The 22685-nt window shown below is 31.7% G+C and overlaps 1 protein-coding gene across 3 annotated transcripts in view; it reads left to right on the forward strand.

Moving 5' to 3' along the window:
- Positions 1 to 22685, forward strand: part of CSMD3 (CUB and Sushi multiple domains 3) — a 1082068-nt gene that overhangs the window by 719061 nt on the left and 340322 nt on the right. For all 3 annotated transcript variants that reach the window (XM_045561854.1, XM_045561855.1, XM_045561856.1), the window contains 4 exons: positions 1601 to 1789; positions 9265 to 9381; positions 15267 to 15482; positions 17118 to 17306. In XM_045561854.1, the coding sequence (XP_045417810.1) occupies positions 1601 to 1789; positions 9265 to 9381; positions 15267 to 15482; positions 17118 to 17306 (711 nt within the window). The remainder of the gene's footprint in view (positions 1 to 1600; positions 1790 to 9264; positions 9382 to 15266; positions 15483 to 17117; positions 17307 to 22685) is intronic.

The following is a 22685-nucleotide window of genomic DNA, read 5'->3' on the forward strand; positions in this document are numbered from 1 at the left end:
ACTTTTCTGTTAAAGACTGAGATTAGATACATTAGGGGGACAACTGAAGGTATTCCTGGAGAAGAAAGAAATCATAAAACCAGTGAAGATGCTTACCTGATTGATGAAGAATGACCATTGGGAGATAATGGAAATTAATAAAGTAGAGTCTAATCTGGGAATCTTGAATTTCAGGGCAATGACTTTGAATATGGTCCCAATAGCAATAGGGTATAAAAACAATGAAATAACATATTTTAGGGATATATATGTCCAAAATTTTGTGTAGAATAGATTGGACATGAAAGATATTGAAAACATGCCAGACATTATTGTTTGTTTCATAGACTTAAATCTTTGGATAGAGTAAGGGAAATAATAAATGACATTATGCTTTTCAGTAAGCATAGATTTCCGACATATTTTGTGGAGGAAAAAAAGAAGGATTCAAAGATGAATGAGATTTACAATGTGTTGGGTGCCTAAAAAAACAGTGGTCACACTGAAAAGAGAAAGCTAACAGATAAAAATAATTGTGTTAAAGATAAAATTGGCTCTGTTATGTTTTAGTTTCTTATTTTAAAAAAGCATTTAAATGAAATGAATATGATTAATAAATATACTTAAGATATACAATTTACCTCTTTAAAATTAAACTTCTATTTTGTACTTTTTGTTTAGCTTCATTTTTAAATTTGGTAGCTAATACCAATAAATATTTTCTTATGTGATTAAGGTAATTATATAATTTTGAAAATGCTAATTACTGTATTTTTGGAATATAGAAACAGTAATTGTCCAGTGCTTAAATTTCCCATTGAGAAGAATAAGATCATAATTTTTTATGCTTTATACCAGTGATTCTCAACTAGGGGCATTTTTGATTATCATGAATTGAGAACTGCTACTGGCATCTAGCAGGTTGAGGCCAAGGATATTTCTAAACATACTCCACGGTACAAGACACCCCACAACAAAGAATTATCTAGTTCAAAACACTAATAGTGCCAAGGTTGAGAAACCATGTCTTATTAAAGAAAAAACATTGTCATGGTATGATCTCAGCTACAGATTATAAATTGCAAAGAAGTTTATAATCAGAAAATACCAAAGTACCCTACAGACTATTGAAAACACCAACAGGTAGACAACAGAGAACTTGTACTATTCTGTTTTACTTGGAAAGATTTTGGTGTTCATATTTTCATATATTGCAAAATGCTTCTCTTTATTCTTTTGGTGATTGAATGAGGAAATTTTTGTTATAATACTTAGAACTGTGTCTAGAACATAATAAGTTCCAGAAATACTAATTACTGCTATGATTATTATTGTGTACATATATATGTATATATGTAAATTTATAACAACACAAAGTTTGATAGATAATTATACATGTTCATCACGTTCTTATATAACTAAATCACCTGAATTTGATCTTTACTGGTAGGAAATGACACAACATATGTGTTAAATAAATTGTGTTTTCTTTTAAATGAAGCTCTGAGTATACTTATTTGTGAAAATCATCACTCACAATTGTCTGAAGAAATAGGAATCATTTTCAGCAAATGTCAATCCTATCAAGCTTACTCTTTATTTTATTCCCATTGTTTCCCAGGTGTTACAGTGAACACATATTCTTGCTTGGATCCTGGCATACCTGTACATGGCCGTCGCTACGGTCATGATTTCTCCATTGGATCTACTGTTTCATTTAGCTGTGATCCAGGGTATAGGTTAAGCCATGAAGAGCCCCTTTTATGTGAAAAAAACCACTGGTGGAGTCATCCACTCCCAACTTGTGATGGTAAGAATTCATTGAACATGCAAAATATACTGATTTATAAACAAAAGTATCAATATTGTCTTTATGAAAGGTGGGATTTAACATAATTATAAATCTTTTATATTTCTAAAAGATTATCTTGAATTGTGGCAATTTTATGTTATCAAACCATTAATAAAATAAAGAATATTGATAATCAACCAAGCTTAACTTATGCCTAAAGATGCTATATATATGTGTGTATGTGTGTAAACATATATATACACACATATCTCCTGTACATATATATTTTCTAAATGTGCTTATATAATCATTTTAATTACATATTGTAGACCCTTTAACAAAATGGCATTGAAAATTGCCAAATTGGTGTTAGATGAACGCACTGAAGGAATGCAGCATTTGCTTCCTGTCCTGAAAGGCAACATGTACTAGTCCAAATGAAAGCCCAGCCTATTCCCCAAAATTCTGAGTAGCTACACAGCACCATGGCAGTTTGCTCAAACTTCCTTGTGGTGGCAAGTTCCTAGTTATAATAAATAGTATACCAGTGTTCTTTGCTGCTGCTTTGTTTTTATGGGAATAAGTTCGAGATGCTTCATTTTTCAGGAAACACATGAAAATACCATGGAAGAAACTGGTTCCCCTAAGATTGGGAAGTGCTTTCTTACTTGTTTTGTCAAAAAAACACACTCAGTATAAATCTATGCATTCTTTAGTATGGGCTTAATTTCTATTTATAGCACTATTTCCAACTTGTATACTTATTCTTTTTTAAGGAGAAAGATCACATTTGTCGTTTTGTGATTAAATTTTCAAGTACTGCCAATGCCATCATTTTTTTAGGAACAGCTTTAGACCAATTTGTTTTTATAACAGGGTTTGAGCAAATCAACACATCTTCTTCATATTTGGTACAGTACCATTTGTAATAGCATTCTTGTTATTGTAACTGACAGAAACCCAACTCTAACTGATTCTAAAAAATAACAGCAGAAATTATTCGACTATTCAAATCTTAGAAAATGCAAGGTGACACATTTCTCATTGCTAATTATAAGCATGAATTAAAACCTTTTCAAGGATCTCTCTATCTTCCATTTAGACTTTTTTCTGTGTATTTGCATAATTCTCTTCAATTGTAGCCTGGCTTTTTCCATGTGGGGAATTGACGGTAGAAAATACAGTCTCAGGAAAAAGTTTATAGTGTTGTAACTTCAGGATCACAGAAGAATGAGAGCCCTTCCTTGTTCCTATTAGAAAAATCCCAAGAAAGGTATCTGATTGGTCCATACCTGAACACTTACTGTAGTAAAGGAGGAGGGTCAGTTACAATTGACCTTGTCCAAATCATGTGCCCATCCATCCCGATGGTTGAGACATATAATAGTGGTATAAAGGTATTATATTTGCCAGGACCTGATAAAGCTACAGGGTTGTCATGAGTAACGACCATTCACCATTAAAGAGAGGTATGGAGACAATATTATCCCAAGAAGCAGAAAGATAAAATATAATGTCCAAGTAAATCAACACATTTAATTTGTATTAATAATAAAAGCAAGTATATCCAGTTTTCTGAGAAGCATCACAGGCCCTCATCATCTTTCACAAATGCAACTGCCATCAACTTTAAATTTAATTTCTGACTTTTTCAATCCAACTTTCATCTTTCACACTAATGTTATTTTATGTTATACTTTATGTCAAAAATATTTAATGTTTTTTTATTGGTTGGAGATAAAAACTAAATTTACTAATCATGATTCTTAACCATGTAGAATCCATCCTTTCCAGTTCTGTCCCATCTAGCATTCTTACAATGAATCTGTTTTTGAAAGACCAAATCACGTTACTTTGAATCTCCATTTTGATCTGTCCTCCTCTTTCATGTTCCCCTTTCACCCTGAGTACAACTGGACGAGGGTTGAATTATATTCATTTTTTAAATGTCTGAGCTTTGTATAAATCAGCTATAACAAGCTTAACAATTTTCCATTGACTTGAACCCAATTCACCTATCCTATCTCCTAGTAAAATGATTTGATAAGGCCTTTCCTCCTATCTAAACTTTTTCCCCAGTGGCAACTAATTTCAATTTCCCTGGGTAAAAGGAGGGGAAATAAATAAGCTGAATTTTTTTCCCTTATCCAAGAAGGTAAACTTGATTGGCTTAGATTGCCTAGATGCTTGTGTATAGTGTGCTTCACTCTAACACACATAAGCTCTGTGGTGTCTTTATAGCCCATGATTAGCTAATTCACAAAACAAACCAGACAATGAGGTATGGTGGTCATAATAATGACAGCTAACGTTTATTGAGTGTTTACCATGTGCTAGTACTGCTACAGGTACTTTACATATATTAACTCATTTTATCTTCAAAATAACTATATGAAATAAGTGCTATTATGATCACCACTTACAGATGAGAAAACTAGCACAAAAAATAAGTACCTTGCTCTGTCATTCCACTAGTTAATGGCAGAGTCAGAATTCAAACCCAACCAGACTAAATCCACATCCTAGGCACAAGTCCACCACTACACTGTTTCCTGTCCACGTTCTTCACAATAGGAAAATTCTTTAAAATGAAAGATCAATAATAGATTTGTTATTCTTTTCTCAGTGATGTCACATACATGAGGATTTTATGTAAAAAATACATACAGCTATTTAAACAGTTTATAGATACTGTAGACTACTTGAAATGTGTGACTGAAAATAGGACATTACCCTTTTTCCTATCAGTTATACCATATGAAGAGAGTAATTTGAATTTAATTCTATTTGCTGTATATATACTTAGGTTTCTGAGTAAAAGTTGATTCTTTCTAAATTAATCTTTCTTTCACTATGGATTGAGGAATCTTGAACCTTGAACCAGAAATTCGTCTGCACTATTTTGTAAATTTGATACATCATTTTTTTACTATTTACTTCTCAAGTGGATCTCTTTGCTTCCCCCTTTGCCCTGTTTATACCATTTTGTGTTGGCATCTGAATTTTGCCCTCAAATTATCTCATTTTCATTATAAACAATATGGCTATCTTATTTTGGGGGAAATATAGCACTAAAGAGGTTATATGATTCAGAGTCATCCAATCCATTAGAGCCAGAAGCCAAAATTGAACTGAGTAAACTTAAACCTCATTGTTTCCCTTATTTATTCCATGTTATTTAAATATTTGAGTGCATAGGCTAATGTAGCAAAAGAATACCTGAATTGTGATTTAAGATCCAAGAGTTCAAGATAAGCAAGTGTGTATAGAACCCAAATATAAACAGTCTCAGATAAGCATATAATGTTTAAGATGGGGAGACCTGGAAATGGGAAAAGAAAAGCATTAAGATTAAAAACAGCAAACAAACAAACCAAAAATCATAATGAGATTACTAATAAGTGGATATTTCCATGCTCCATTGCAATACCCAAAGTGTTTTGATAGATAATGGTCTAAAAATTGTCTATTTTAGGTATAGACAGGTCAGCACTAGCAGGTGTGTACCACTGCCAAGGACAAGGTGTAAATTTACAGATCTGGGCAATTACATTCAAGGGCTTAGCTTTTGGAGAGACTTCACTATTTCAAAACTCTAATGGATACTTACGTGAAAAGGCAGTGATCATATGTAGCAAAAACCAGGGTGAAAAATTCTACTAGCCAAGATTATTGTGTATCTGGCCAATTACTCTCACTGGTATTTTGAGAGCAGTCACTCTGACTGCTTATGGTACTGCTGATCTTTATCCTTTAGGTGCTTTTCTTTGCCAGCTGTTTGCTTTCACATAAAGTAACCAGGTTTTCATGTATACATCTCCAAGCCATTAGAGGCAGAAGCCAAAACTGAACTTGATTCAACTTGGTCAGAGATTCATTTGATATACAATTTGTCTATTTCCCATTCACAAAGACATATAATCCTATTATGTCTGTTACAAAAGTGGCCATATCCCTAAAGACACATAGAATCAATTAGCAAGGTTGTTGGAATAAACTGGAATTCCTTTAGAAGAGGTAATATATAATAAAACTAGAGATCCTTGGCATCCTTTTTAGACACTTTTGTTCTAATGAAGTTTACTATATGAATGCCCCATATATTCTCTTGAACTTACTTAAATCTCAGCATTATTTTTTTAACTAAGAAATTTTCATAACAGTCTCTATACCACTATATCTGTTACAGTATATTTGAATTTAATTCTCTATCTGAAAATTTAAAAAATATCACATTTAAAAACCTATTCTTTTATTCATCTTAATAATTTAGGTCTTTCATGATTGATTCTAATAAGCTATTGATTTCCTCTTATACGTTATCATTCTAATATGAGGAGTAGCTTTTAGATAAGCAAACATCATCAGTATGAAAGAATATTCAGTAATGAATTAACCACTTTTAGAATTAATCCAGCTCAAACAAGCTTCCTATTTAGCATTAGCATCTGTCACTGTGCAATCTCTTATAATTGCTCAAAAAGCTGATAATATAAAACAAATACAATTTAAAACATTTGCAATGTAAAATAATCTTATTTAGAAAAATAAAGGATTTCATCAGGTTGATGAAAACGATGAGGCTGAGGATCATGGTGGAAACTGTTTCAATCACACACGAAGCCCCTGGCACATGAGAATACAGAAGAGATAGATAAATTAAAGAACAAAGACAAGGGTGCTGACACATTAGGTGTTAGGTGCTTTAAAAGACGGTGATTTGAAGATGAAAGCATCAAGTGAATCTCTGAGAAAATAAATGATGTCCTTGAAATGATTTATATATATATATCTACCATTTGAGAGAAATACTGCTATGTCAAACATAAGAGAAGAACATCATAGTTGGCTTTTTTATAGTTTTTGTTTAAAATCATAATTCTTAATGTGAAAAAAATCAACACTTGATTGAAGAGTCTGATTAAGATGATGGACTCTGGTATGAGATGGCTTGAGTTCTCTCTGTACTTGCTTTCTCATCTGTAAACTGTGAATAATTATAGTACTTTTCTCATAGGGCCAGTTGTGGGGGTTAAGTGAGTTAATAGAAATAAATTCTGCAGAATAGTACCAGTCACACTCTAAGTTCAATACAAGTGGTTAGTATTGTTTTTGCCAAGAATTAATGAATAGTTACTATTCTATCCTAAGTTTTATTAGATATAAGATAAAATTTATGTATTTTTTATATTTTTAGTATCACCTCTCAAAAGAAAGATGCTTAAATTACACTCTTTCCCTACTATTTTCTATGAAATTCCATCTTTAAATCAATTACCCTCAAGGCCTACATCCATTACTAATTATTTTCAAATAACAGAATCTCTACTGTGTCATAAAAATGTATTCTGTATTTTGCTATCTGATTATAGTCAAGGTAATGTGACTATCCATTACTAATATATTAGTTGTTGACCATTCCTCTTGAATTTCTAAATGTGTTTGTGTTATACAACTGTATTTATTTACCTGAAGAATGCCCCTTTAACCTCCCACCTTCTTTATTTAACCTCCCACCTTCTTTATAGGTATATAGTGATAGCTTACAGACAGAAAATTTCCAAAGAAACGCTCCAAGTTAACAAGTGAGATATTTGATAAAATAGCTTTATTTAAAAGTATGCTGATATACAAAAAAGCTTTCTCTCTACTCCCTATACACACACACACATATATACACACACAAATATATACACACAGACATACATACATAGGAGCACATATTTGATGTACTTCCTAAAAGTTTTGCATCTCTCTTTTTTGTTACTTTTTTGTGTTTTTATCTTAATTTAACTTTCTCAATTTTCATTCTTCTGTTCACCAAGAAGTTTTATTGTAGCTGAATGAGATGTAGGCCTTTCAAATAGAAATTGTTGGTTTTAATTCAGTAAAGCATTTTCACTCATATTTCACTCAACAAATTTCATATCTTATATTATTGGCTTTTTGTTTGACTCTCAAAATGGAAAACAAAATGTATATTAGGAATAAATGAACACATGTAAAAATAATATAATAAAAAATAGTTCTCTGGCAATAAACCAAATGAATTTCAACGAAAGTAAAAATAGTAGATCAAATTAGCCACACCATTATCAGCAACATATAGTGGAAATGGTACATCTTTCTCTTACATTGATCACAATAGTACAATACAGCTATTTAAAACTTTGAAAGGAAATTGAAAAATTCAGGAAGAATGATCGCCAATGAAAGACTGTGCCAGCTCTAAATAGAAACCTAGTTTACCAAATCATGCATATTATTATAATATTTTGTTAATAAGCGTATTTGGAAGCATGAGCTTATCTTGGTCTCAGGAAGATGCCTTAAAAGACAGCTTTTCAAGAGAGGTACTAGTCAAGACCTTAGGTGGAGTGAAAGAAGTAACAAAGGGAGGAGTGGTTTTAAATTTTGTGTGAATATATAAATACAAGCCTGCATGCTTACGTACTGCTAAGAACTGCAGACTCACTATTTGTAGTCAGGTAATGTAAAATAGCAGCCAGATTGTCTCACCTCTTTTCATACTCAGCATTGCTGCTTTGAAAAAATCATGGAAGAAAACAAGGCCAAAACTCACTTTTCTAGTGTCCCAGGAAATTTGAGCAAGGATCAAAGTAGGCAATGTTTTCATGATTCTTACTGCCCTTGCCTATGTCCCAGAGACATGGCCTTTCTAAGTAAAATAGAAATCATCTGCTTCCACTAGAATAAAAATTCTTACTCGGCCATATGTTTGTCTTTTCTAATTTTATTATTGATAAAATTGTCTGGCACACCATAAGCACTGACAGTTATTAAATATGGTAGAACACATTGTAAGCTATGATTTGTTCTCAAAAAAACGAATATTGAATCAAATTTTAATTTTTTACTTCAAATTATAAACATTTATTTTTATTATCTTGGGATATTTACTTATAACTCTGTATCCCCTCAAAAATTCCTTTTTGTTCATGATATTTATCAGGGAAATGCAGAAGTACGGAAGCAGCCTTCAAATCTTTCACAACTTACTTCACTATTTTAAAAGGAATACTATAAAGAATGACACATATCTCTTTAGGAATCTATAAGAAATAATTTTACATAATTAACAATTTGTTTTCTTAGTGCTTGATAAGAGGGACTGCAAAACAATTAATTACTCATGTTTAATTTACCACCAATTTATGCAAATGCTGCTTATAATTAGAAATGTGTAAGTACGTACTTCAAATTCAAACGTGGAAAGTTGAGCTATGTGCTCTTGGAGCCAATACTAATTCTCAGATGCTATTAAATATCTTTTTCTTCTCTAGTGCTGCAATGGATGATATGACTTCCTAGTATTGGAAGAGGTATTTACACACATCTGTTTTTACCAGGAAGTAGCTTGGGCAAAGATAATGGGACTCATTCTGTTTCAATAGAGGAGATAAGAGCTTTTGTTCAACCTCTGCCTCTCTAACTGTGACTGATCATATGACTGTATTTCTTTGTATTTTCAGCATTATGTGGAGGAGATGTTAGAGGGCCTAGTGGAACAATCTTATCACCTGGTTACCCAGAATTTTATCCAAATTCTCTGAATTGTACATGGACTGTTGATGTAACCCATGGAAAAGGTAAATTGCCTCATGCAACAATAATTGGGCTATCTTCTGAATTTTCATTGAGTCTATTTTTATTTCATTGTCCCTTACAATGTCATTTTGCATGAGCAAAAACATATCAGTACAAAAATATGCTAAAACAAAATTTAATTTGAGTAACTGCATTAGAGGATTATATTTACTTTTCTATAGTATTATATGCTTATGTTTTATCAGAATGGTGATATAAAACATTTATTTTCTTTTGATATAATAAACTAATGTTATTTGGAATTTTCATATCAACAAAACCTCAAACAAGATGGCTTGTCTCTGGCATAGTGTCAAGAAGTTGATTCCAGAAGTTCAAAGAGAAATATGAAGATGCTCTTAAATGCTGAGCCAATTGTAAAGCAAATAGTACAGTTTATATACACAAATGTTTATGTTTATTTATTACAATTATATTCCCTATATAAATTTATAACCATTCTTTAATACCCGTTTTTCAAATTCTCCAGTACAGACCTACTGATATATATGCCTCACATAATTAAAATGGAGTGTAAAGTTGCACTGTCCATACGGTAAATGTTTATAAATGTCCTTTTACAAATAAACAAATAAGTAAAAGTACTTCTGGTTCATTCATGCAATACAACCAAACTAGTAAATTTAACAATGTAGTTGATCAAAGTAACAACTTACCAATGGTAAATTGACCATTTTAATAAATCAAAACTAAAATTAATTAAAATTATGTATCTGGAAATTCCCATGGGCCAATCTTTAAAAGAGCTAATGTATTCATTTTAAAATCTAGTTTTGAGAACTGGTGTTACTTTTAGCTATGTTTTTATGTTATATTATTGAGTTTTACTTTTATATTGTATTTATTGATTTTATTATAGAATATCTAAAAAAATTGAAAACAAAAAACTCTTACCTATGCAAAGATGCTGTTACAATTTTCAAAATAAAAGCTTGTGCTTCATAAACTTAAATGTATTACGTTTTCACAAATGAAGTTTGCCTTTGATAAAATTGTACATCATTTCATTGGGGAGTAAAGGTTATATAAGAATAGTTATAGTTACATTTTTACAGTGAATTAAATGCTATGGAGTAAAAAAATGATGTTAAAATGAGTATTCTGGTATTTAACAGCAGAGAAAAGAGGTAGAAGACTTTGCAAACTGTGATTTTTGTTGTTCTCCATAATAGAAGACTCTTTGCTGGAAGTTAACCAAAGTGTCTTATTATTCTAGTGTGTAATAGATTAATGAAGTTTAAAATAAGCTCCCTAATATTATAGAAGAAAATGGAGGGCTACATACTGCTTGCTATGTAAATAGAGGTTTAATTAACACTTAAGATTTTGCATCTTCACAGGTTGCAAGTGTTAATTAAGTCTGTATTTACATGGCAAGAAATGCAAATTTAGATGCCTTTCTTTTAAGAGCCAAGGAAGTTTGTTTGAAGTACTATTCCAAATTGTAGGCAAAGTTATATGAAGGATAATCTCTTAAAGTTGGAAGAAATCATCAAGGTAACATAGTCTAACCTCTTAGCACATGAGTTTCTTTCTATAGTGTTCCAGAAACATGATGAACTGGCCTGATGTGGATACTTCTGTTGATGGGAAACGTACTCTTTGAGAAAACCTGGTCAATTTTTGTGTATATTTAATTGTTCTAAAATTCTTCTGCAGCTGTTATCCCTGGTCTGCTCTCTGGAGCTACACACACACACAAAAAACCAACCTAATCCTTGCTCCAACCTTAAGCTCTTCAAACATACCAACTCACCATGCTAGGACCACCATGTTTTTCATGCCCTCCATCCCCAGACCCTTATTCCATCTTTTCTTCCTAGACTAAACACTCCTAGTTCCTTCAATTCTTCATCATAAGGTCATATTTTCATTTTCATGATCATACTAGTCATTTTTCCCTGGTTGCATTACAGTTTATTGATACTCAGGAATATCAATATCTCTTTAAAAATGTGGTTTTCTAAAGGTAAACATACTCTAGCATAGTTTAATATTGCAAATTATTTCCATTAATGAAGTCTATATTTGCTTTCATTAACTTTTTTGTCATCATGTTGTAATACTACTATACTAAAGAGTATGTAGTCATCTAAATTATCTTTTTAGATTATTGAGACTTTACAGTTAAGCCCAATTCTAAAAATTCTATAATTATGCAATTGATTTTTTTCTATCTTTGATGCAGACTTTTAAATATTCTCTTGTTATATCTCATCATATTAGTTTGATTCAGAGATTCTGTGAGATTATTTTGAAACGATTTACATCTCATTTACAATTACATTATACAGTCAGAATGTTCTTATATAAACATGATCATTAGCACTTTAAGGATTTATAAGATTCTTAACAAAGATAGATCTAGGTATCTAAGTATTTAAGTAGTAAAAATCTTCAAATGCACCATCAGTAATCTCTTCATCACTTAACATTAAGTAAAGATTTTTGAACACATATAATTGTCCTTTGATAAAGCATAGGCCAAGCCTATAAATGTATAGATTAGGAAAAAAAAAATAAGTCAAATGGCACCCTCAAGTTAATAGTTGGTGGCATAACTGTAACTTAAACCTAGATATTTGTGCTATTTTGACATTAAAAAGTACAAATCTTTTCATATGTATCTGTAACATACATTACCTTAATAGGGCATCTTGAATTACCATTCTTATGAGAAGACATTACAATGTTGAAACCATTGACTTTTTCTCACTACCCTGTTGGAATTGTGCGTCCTTTCTTGTCATCTTCTTCTTCTCAAAATATCTATCTCAGGGATGCTCCTCCACAAACTTCTCACTATTAAAGGCCATTGCCTTCAGAACCCTCTACTGAGCCCTCTGAAAAATTAGTTACGTCTATTTCTATGCTCTTATATTGACTTGTATTAGCCAATTTTATAGAACTTAGCAGCTTGAAATTTTGGCTTATGTATCTTTTCCCTCAGACCATAAGTTACTTACAATCTTCTAAATATATATATTCCATAATACCTAGAATATAGTAGTTCTTCAGTATCATTTTCTAATTTGGATTAATTTATCTTCAGCATAACTTTTAAGTACTTAAATTGTTTTGCAGTAGTAAAAACAAATACTATTGTTTAATACATAATTAGATAAAGGTAAGCTTCCTTTTATAAAGGAGCTGGCCAGGTCTAAGTTACATGAAAAATATTAGCTCTCATTTTGGAGAATTGAAAAACAACAATAACTGTTACTGAACACTTCCTCTGTGCCAGGTTCTGGCCCAAGTTATTTCCATATGTTATTTAAAGTGCAAGACAACTCTATCAAAACCCCATTTTACAGATGGAGGAAGTGAAGCTCAGAAAGGTAATACTTGACACTGGCCTTATTAGAACCACTATATAGTGAAATTTTAAATTAATTAATTCAGTGTATATCAGGAAAAGCACGTTTCTTAAAAAATATAAATTGTATACATAATGATCTCTTTCTTGTCTGTTTTCAGTCAACTCTCCTACAGTCTATTTTTCTTAGCTTTACTCTATAGGAGAAATAAGACTGACTTATGTGAACTTTCCACTCTTATGTTGCTTTGTCAATTTAGGTAACAGGTCATCTAGATGGCAATGCATCTTCTTCTTACCATATCAACACCCCTTTCTCCTTTCATCTGTCTAATATCAATATCAATTTTATACTAAAGAACATTTGAAAAACTGACTCAATTTCTGAATCCCCTCTAAAAGGGCTCTGGTTTTCCTGCCCATTGTGGAAAAAGAGAAAAAAAAAACTGTTATATTTTGAAAATAGAGTTTGAAAATAATATCTTGTACATTTCAAATCTGTCCCAAATCTGAAATCACTGGTCCATTATGCAATAATAACCTTATTTTGTCATTGCTTGTGTTCTCAGTTTATTTGTTTTTGTCTCATTTTATAACACTTTTTTTTTTAAAGAATAGGACCTTTAAGAATTTCCAGCATCTAGAACTAAAATGCAAATGAATAAAGAATGCTACTTATCACACTCTGAGGTTTTGGGTATCCTTAGTAAATATTTCAGTGACTTTCTTTAGGTCAAGTAAAAGAAAAATCATGCACTTCAAAAGAAGGATACGTCTGTTAGCTATTTTTTATTTCATGCGGTACTTTACATACAGTATGTTGTGTGGGGGTGGGGAGAAACTGTTAGTCTTTTACATGTGTTCTAGATAATGTCATTAAAAACTAATGTGATACCACAATGAAACACTACATATTCACCAGAATGGAACAAATGAAAAACCCCCAAATTTTCAAATATTGGTGAAGAAGCAAGTAAGCATATTTGACTATGAAAATGTAAACTGGCATGGCCACTTTTTAAAATAGTATTTGTTTTTTTTTGTTTTTGTTTTTGTTTTTTGAGACAGAGTCTCGCTCTGTTGCCCAGGCTAGAGTGCCCTGGCGTCAGCCTAGCTCACAGCAACCTCAAACTCCTGGGCTCAAGTGATCCTCCTGCTTCAGCCTCCCAAGTAGCTGGGACTACAGGCATGTGCCACCATGCCCGGCTAATTTTTTCTACATATTTTTAGCTGTCCAGATTATTTCTTTCTATTTTTAGTAGAGATGGGGTCTCGCTGTTGCTCAGGCTGGACTTGAACTCCTGACCTCGAGCGATTCACCCACCTCGGCCCCCCAGAGTGCTAGGATTACAAGCGTGAGCCACCTCACCCGGCCTAAAATAGTATTTGTTAAAGCAGAATACATATTATTACACCATGACCCAGTAATTCTGCTCCTAGATCATTATCCAGTAAAAATAAGCACAAGTCTCAAAACATAGTCCCAATAAAAATAAAAATATTAAAAGAAGAATAAACACATGTGTTCATCAAAAGACAAATTCAAATGTTCATAGCAGCACTTATGGATAACAGCACTATTTACATTTGTGATATAAGGCAAACTACCTGAATTACCATCAACAATTAAATGGGTAAATGGATGTGGTTTATTCACAAAATGAAATGCTATACTATCTATCATTGAAGATAACCAACAACCATACACAATGATATAGATGAATCTCACATACCTAGTGGTGAGTAAAAGTCAGACCCAAAACAGTGTGTAATATGATTCTATTAAATGAACTACAAAACCTTTATATAAAGTAGCAAAACTACTCTATTCTAGTGAAAGTAAGTGAGTGGTTACTTGTGGCAAAGTGAAGTGATAGAAAAGTTTCATGAAGGGGGGGGATATGGATGTTGATAATGTTGTGCCTATTGGTTTAGGTACTGTTTGCAAAGATGTTCAGTTTGTGAAAATTCAATGAGCTGAGCACTTTAATATGTATTTTTCAGTATATTATATGCACAGGTTGAAATGTGTGAAAAATAAATAAATGAAGAGGCATTACATTCATTTAGCAAATAGCACTTCCCTATGCCTGTTTTATATGTCTCTTCTAAAATTGACTTGAGCGTTGTTTGGAAGTTAAGTGCTGTAATATTAAGCATTATTTTTATGTATGTTGAGGGAACTGGAGGAAGAAATGGATCAGACATGTACAATATTCACCAGGAAGTTGCACCTCTATTAAAAACAAGGGATATGTACTTTCCTTGAAATTTTCAGAAAACCAGGAGATTCCTTTTCAGACATTGATTTTTAGATTTTATTTTCAAACAGTTTCCAAGACCTGACTCAATATATCTCTTATAATGAAGCTGAAGAGAAAACAAAAACAAAAGAAGGTTAATATACTATATATTTGAAATATTTTATGGCAGTTCATTTAATTTTCAGAAAAATCAATTATAAGGAGAGTACTGACTTTAGTTTGATAGTAACTTTCTGTGTTTTATCAATGTACGCTGTAAGTCCGATTTTCCTATTTTTCTTAATAGGTGTGCAGTTCAACTTCCATACCTTTCATTTGGAAGACCATCATGACTACTTGCTGATCACAGAGAACGGTAGTTTTACCCAACCGCTGGCACGCCTGACTGGTTCAGATCTCCCTTCAACAATCAATGCTGGTCTCTATGGAAATTTCAGGGCTCAACTACGCTTCATTTCAGATTTTTCAATATCATATGAAGGATTCAATATTACATTCTCTGGTGAGAAAATAAATAAACAAAAAGAGCTCCTTTAGTAACTTTTAAAAAATCAGATTTTTAAAAATCTGAGCATAGCTAATGATAAAACAGAGAGGAGAAAATAGCAGATAAGAAGAAAGATTTTAAAAAGGAGAAGAAGAAAATGAAGAAATATCTATCAACAAGTTTTTAGGAAAGTTTGAAATACCTTGAAGATTGTCTCTAGTAATAAATTAAAGGAAACCTTTAAACAAAAGCAAAAAATAAATTAATTCACTAAAAATCTATTAGAAGTACAATAATTACCTTTCTTTACAATCCTGCAGAATTCTAACAGAGGTCAAAACTAGCTAAAATGCATAGCAAAATTGAAATGAAAATTCAAATATACATTTTAAAGTTTTAGTGAGACGCAAAAATGAAATGGAGATTAAACCAGTGATACTCTAGCTTTATACATCTTAGAGTTAACAAGCCAAGATTAAGATAAACTTAATGTGTTCTTCTAGAATTAGATAATTTAGAAATAAATTAATGTAGTCACCCCTTTCTTCTAGAACAACCTCATTTATAGACAATAGTGTGACTTAGATTCCAGGAAAAAAAATTATACGTCCAAAGAGAATAAAAAGTATTCCTGATACTTAGAGTTCTACTTTCTAGTTGAATGGGATAATTATTTCAAATGGTTATTTCTTAATACAGAGACAAATTAATAAGTAAATCTTATACCAACTTTCTAACATTAAAATGATACAAGCACTGACCTTGTTCTTAATTTATTATTTTAGTATGTGGATGGAAATACTTGGCTGCTAAATCCTTAAGATATTCCACAATGAATAGTAAATGAACATAATCAGTTTTAACCTAGAATGTTAAAAATATGTCTAAATAAATTTTTTAAGCAATAAAGTATTAGCTAATCAATATGAAACAACTTCTCTTATTCTTTATTGCAATTACACAGTAAGTGCTCTGGGAATATTTTTAGATAAGATACTTTTTCTTAGGACTGTATATAAATTATAATGTTATTTAATCAAATCTGCTCTCTCATACCCTGAAGACTGTTTAGTTGTTCATTTTCATGATGTTCATTCATTGCTTGGGGGAAAGTTCCTGTATAAATCTACAATATAATAATTTTCAGTGTGTGGGAACTTCATTCTTACATAAAGCCTTCTATCTCCAGTCCCATGTTTTTCAGAATATGCATTATTTGAACTCCTTGTATACCAGAGACACAGAGCTTTTGTCATTTAAATTAAAAACATTATGTAAAATGCATTTCAAAAGTACAAATGACTTCATTCCAAATGTTACTTTGTGTTTGAAAATATTCAGCTCTTATTCCATTATAATAAGTCAAAAATATATAAAATGGAAATGTTCCTAATGCAGAAAACATAGTCTGAGATAGTGACATTTTTCTCGTCTACATTGAAATTCGCACATAAAAGTATTTAAATTATTAGCTCTTTCACAAAAGAAGAAAATTATGTGTGCCATTAGTATGTTCCCATAGTTATATATATGACTGGGCCCTAAAAACATCCAGTTTGCAAACAATAGGAATATATCCTTAAAAGTGACCACTATCATTTTCTTTGTCTTTCCCTCCTTTGGGGGGAATTCTTTCACCCTAATTTACAGAATATAACCTGGAACCTTGTGAAGATCCTGGAGTTCCTCAATATGGTAACCGAATTGGGTTCAACTTTGGGGTTGGCGACACTCTGACCTTCTCGTGTTCTTCGGGTTATCGACTGGAAGGAACATCAGAGATCATCTGTCTTGGTGGTGGCCGACGAGTGTGGAGTGCACCTCTGCCAAGGTGTGTGGGTACGTGGTCAGCTGCTTTCATTTGCTTGTATGTGTAGTCACTGTCCATGAAGTTGCATGGTTATACACCCTTCATTTTTTATAATCTGTTGAATTTCTTCATTTATTTCATATTAATTATTTCAGTTTTTTTTAACTTGGCAATCTGGTTCATCTCAATTAACCTCTGTAATGCTGCATTCAAGAAACCATGCTTCTAAATTTGTTTTCAGATGATGGGGATAAGAAATAAATGATAGATGGATAAAAAGATAGAAATAGAATCATATTCTGAGAGCTCACAGAAAATGGATTTCATGTATTCTACTGATAATATATTCTCACTGAAGTTTTGACAAAATTTTAAAACTTAGAATTAGCATGCATAAGAAATGATTACAAGGGAAAGTATGTCAAATTAAAAATAGGTAATTAAGGGCTATGAAGGAACGTATTGGCTCAATATATGATAGGTTAATTAAGATGTTTATTAATTTCATGTTGTGAGATAAACAATAGCAATAATTAAAGTATTGGAAGTGTGGAGCCACCACCTCAAACTTTGGAAATAAATGTTTTTACTGAAAAAAAGGGAAAAAAATTTGTTAGAAAAAATGAAGGACTTTTTCAGTTCAAAAGGACGTAAGTCATTTCCTATTTAAATTAGAAAATATGGCGGTGGCAAATTCTTTAGGAGCTGTCTAGTGGTTATCGGTACTTATGATAGAACAATATGCATATGGTCATTTTATTATTTCAGAAAGCTATTGAAAATTCTCATAAGCATTTAATTTGAATTAATTGTAAATTTAATTGTGGATCACAAATCTAAGTTATAATATGCTACAAAATCAGGAAAATTTGTAGAGATTTAATCTGCGGTTCAAGCCTTTGTCCTTTTTTCCAGATACAAAATGCCCCACAGATGAAAATGAGAATGGATAGGAGGATACCCTGTTTACCTCATTCAATATATTGTCCAATATACAGAATGTGGGAATTCCTCTGGAGCCCCAAATGAAGCAAAATATATGATCTTCCAAGTTAAAGTGGGTCTGAAAACTTTTATAGTAATGTGATTGGTTTCATAGCCCCATAGGGTTATACAAAAGATGAACTGATATATAAGAAATAAAATCTCTTTTTAAAATCACAGATCTTTATAGAAATGGGCACAAGCAACCACAGAGGCTTGAAGTTGGGAGGTGATAAGCAGATAAACAGGCACACTCTCAGAACATCTTTTCCAGGAAGCTATGCAGGGTACAGCATTTCTGAGGGTTTTTTTTTTTTTTCTTATTTTTGTTTTTTTATTCCCCCCGACCCCTCACTGTTACCAGATTTGGAATTCTTGTCTTTTCCTGAATTATCGCCATTTCTCTTTTTGTTTCGTATAATTATTTCCAAAGGCCAATTAATGAGGACCTTCGGAATAGTCCAAGTGAGGGCTACAGAGTGTCCGATCAATTGACATTTGGCCAATTCACTTTTCTAAACTTCATTTTTCTCATTTTCAAAATAGTTACAACTATCATACCTAATTCATTGTTATAAATTAGTTAAGAGGATTAAAAGAAATTAGCCATGTAAATCAGACACCTGGTGCAATCCATGGCATATAGGAAGCATTCAGAATTTAGATGTTATTTTAACTCTTATTGTATTGAATATAATCTGCTGTCTCTGTAACCTATCAATTTAGTTTATAAAACTAATTATCATAGGAAATAGTTCCATTTAATAAAATCTTAACATTATGAGGACCTGCTATTTTATGTATAGTTATCTCATTTAAGTTTTACTATAATCCTGATATTATTATTTCCACTATTTTTCATTAGAAGAACCTAAGCCTTAGAGATGTTAAATAACTTGCCTAAGATCGTAAAGTTTGTAAGTGGTTACTAGCATCTAGGGAAATGTGACTCCAGAAGGATTTTAAGTCATACAGAGTTAATATTTTCTCTCAAAATAATCAAATCCATACCAGCCTGTTGCATAGGTTGAGAAGAAATTGTTTATATGTACATTTTTAAGATTTTGTCCACATTTGCAATAGATTTTAATGAATGCATTTGTGAAAACCTAACATTGCAAAAAAAGTGACTTCAGGTTAATTTTGTTTTATTATTTATTTGAGAGTAGGTTTATTTATGCCTAAATCTTTAATGGGATGGATGAAAGAAAATCACCCTGTGGACAAATTTAGAAAGCAAAGTTATTGCCCTGGGAATTTTTCTCCCATTTTCAAATTAGCTGTGATTGCTTTTAAGCTTATTGAAATTTATAATTAAGCTTATTGACCTTTATAAATTCCACTGTAGGCATACATATAAGTTACAAGATAGGGAGAAATATTCCTTTAAATGGAATGAATTTTTTATGATGTTACTTCTCCAATTTTTTTTAACTTCCCTACTTTGCCTATGCTTTAAAACAAAAGTATCCCTTTTTGTGTTTATGGTTCCACATATGCATATGCATATATTTCTTATTTTGTAATCTTTTCAAAGTTCAAACTTTATTCACATAAAATGCACATTATTTGTATGTTCATCTGAGCAGATGTTCAATTTTAACAATGCTAGTTTATTCTTAATCTCTTTGTACTATTTACTTTATATATATCTAGCACTAATTCTCTATTCCATACTGGTTTTAAAATCATAGTTTAGTCCACAGCATTGCCAGCCACATACAGAGTTTATGTTGCAGACAATGACCAAATTTTAAGTAGGTCATGTTCCAAAAGTTTGTTTCTATTTCACTTACTTGGAGAATAGTCTTTTTTCTGGAACAAGTTGCAAATGATAAATATATTCCTAGAATAAACTCCAGATGAGGTTTCAGATTTTAATGTCAAGTGTAAAACTAACATTACCATTTACTAAAATGATTTATGTATACATAGGTTATATAAGGCATTTGACTCTTTGGACAATAAGGCAACTGACAAAGGTAATTTTGGAAACTTACTTTTTGTTTATTTTTGTTACATATGTTTAATTTGATTCAATATTTAGTGTATAGGTTAGTTGGTTTCTTTTAGTAGAATTTGGTGAAATTTATCTTAATTCTAGATGTTAGATAAATAATAAATAACATTTTCCTTTAGGCAATTTTCTGTATAACCTCTTCATTTATGTTTTAAGATTATAGTTTAACAAAATATTAATATATACTGACACCATAATATGGTATTTTACATCTATGAAGGATTCTGTCATGTAGCACCTCATTCCAAAAACCCACCAGTGTTGTGAAAGTAGGTTTAGCACAACTATTTTATCAGCAAAGATACGATGTCTATAAAAAACCCAAGGTTGTACACAAACCTAGAGGAAGATCCATGGTTCTCACGATGTTCTGAGTCCAAGTCCTATGCTCAGTCCACAGTAGCACACCACTGTCTCTTACTGGAGACTCCAGTAAAGTTGGGAGGAAATCTGACCTTCATTATAGCTGATACATGGCATCAGAGAATTTATGCTTGCCTTTTGCTTAATTGGAGGAAAACTTCTTTGATGATGGCCCATTCATCTGGTGTTGCTTAAGTTCAGGAATATTTGTAGAGGCAGGAGAAGAATCTTGCAAGAAATCAAGAGCATAACACCTATTTAGAGACAAGGATTCTTCTTTCCATACAGTGGTCTCCATGAAGGCACACAGTTCACTGTAACATTTCCTAAGCTTTATGAACTTTGGCAAGTTGTGAGAATCTCTTTCCTGCCAAGTTTTCTCAAATGTAAAATGTGGATAATTGCATCTATATTGTAAGATAGCTTATAGCTCTAAGCAATGAAAGATATGTAAATCACCTCATGTATGGCTCAGTACATGACAGTTGGTCAACAAAAGTTAGTCCCTTTTCCTTGTGCCTGCAACTCCATCCACCACCATATATCCAATTCTCCTAAGGGCCATGATGACTGACAGCAGTAAAGAGTGATTTTCACCAATCAGCAGGACAGAGGAAAGGAGATAGATGAAGAAGAGGAGATGAAAACGTTTTATTGTATTAGCAGCTAAGTATTTGACACACATAATCTCACTTACTACTTAGTGATCAAGATCAAAATTTTACCTTACAAAATACATATCTATATATCTATAATTATGCTTCACATTTTGGAAAAGATAAAAATAACAGGGAAAGTATTTTAGTCAAGATATTTTATATTTAAAGATTTTCCCAGAGAGCAATGTTTCTCAGAAAGTAAATATTTGATCACCTTTTTAAGTGGCAACCAAATATCCAAACACTCATTTACATTGCCATCTTTTTAAATCAGGAAAACCTTGTATGTCTTCACTCAGCATCCAAATATACCAGGAACCAAGCCAGGCCATGTTGCAAATAAACAAGGAGCTAATGAAAGAACATGTTGTTTTGGAAAGTAGATTAGCAAGTTAAATATTAGTAATGATTTGTCTTTAGGCAGGAGTCCACACATTGTAAGAAGCCCACACATTTTTAAGTCATCTTAAAGACATTAATTCATTCATCCTCATAATCCCTCATTTAACACATCTACTTCTGTTTCTAATTTCACATATCATTGATTTTTTATCTGACCTTGCACAAGTAACAACATCTTGCCTTAATCGTGAGTCCAATGAGAAAAATGATAACTCTACATAACACATCTATATATTTTTCTCACTTTTTTGACTTTTTAGATGGTATATGATGATAGTATTCATTTTTTAGTTTAAAAATGATTGTTAACAAGAAGGGAAACTAGACATGCAGTGTATATAGGAACTCTGTACTATCATTTTAACTTTCTGTAAATCTAAAACTATTCTATAATAAAATGAAAATCTTATCAAAAATTCAAACTTTAAAAGAATAAAATGCATTTGAAGAGGTAAGTCATCTTTAAACAAGTTCTACTTATTTCATCTCAGTCTCCAAGCTCTCTATACTAAAAGTATATACATCAGATACCCACACATGTATGTCAAATATAACTGATCTATCAAGTTAGTCAACATTGTGGATATATGGCCCTGTAGGGAGCAAATTAAGAATTAAGAAACTTAAATTGCTTTTGGATTCTATATTTAATTAGCTGGTGACTTTAAGCAGATGTCTTAATTTTCTGTACTTCTCTTTTCTGGAAAGGATACCAGTACGAGTATTCAACCCAAATATTTTTTGTAAAGATAAAGAAAATATTAGATAGAAAAGTGCTCTGATAAATCATATACACAAATGCATATTTATATTTTTTCTTGTATGACTATGACTGAATCCATTGATTTCATGATTTAACAATATAAAATAATCTAGAATATTAACTTACATTTGTTCAGTGCTTTGTAGGTTTTTTAAAGAGTTTCTTGCTTACAACCTGCTGAAGTACACAGAGGAGGTATTATTGCTGTTTAACAGTT

Source organism: Lemur catta, chromosome 9, assembly GCF_020740605.2.
Source record: "Lemur catta isolate mLemCat1 chromosome 9, mLemCat1.pri, whole genome shotgun sequence".
Classification (NCBI taxonomy): domain Eukaryota; kingdom Metazoa; phylum Chordata; class Mammalia; order Primates; family Lemuridae; genus Lemur; species Lemur catta.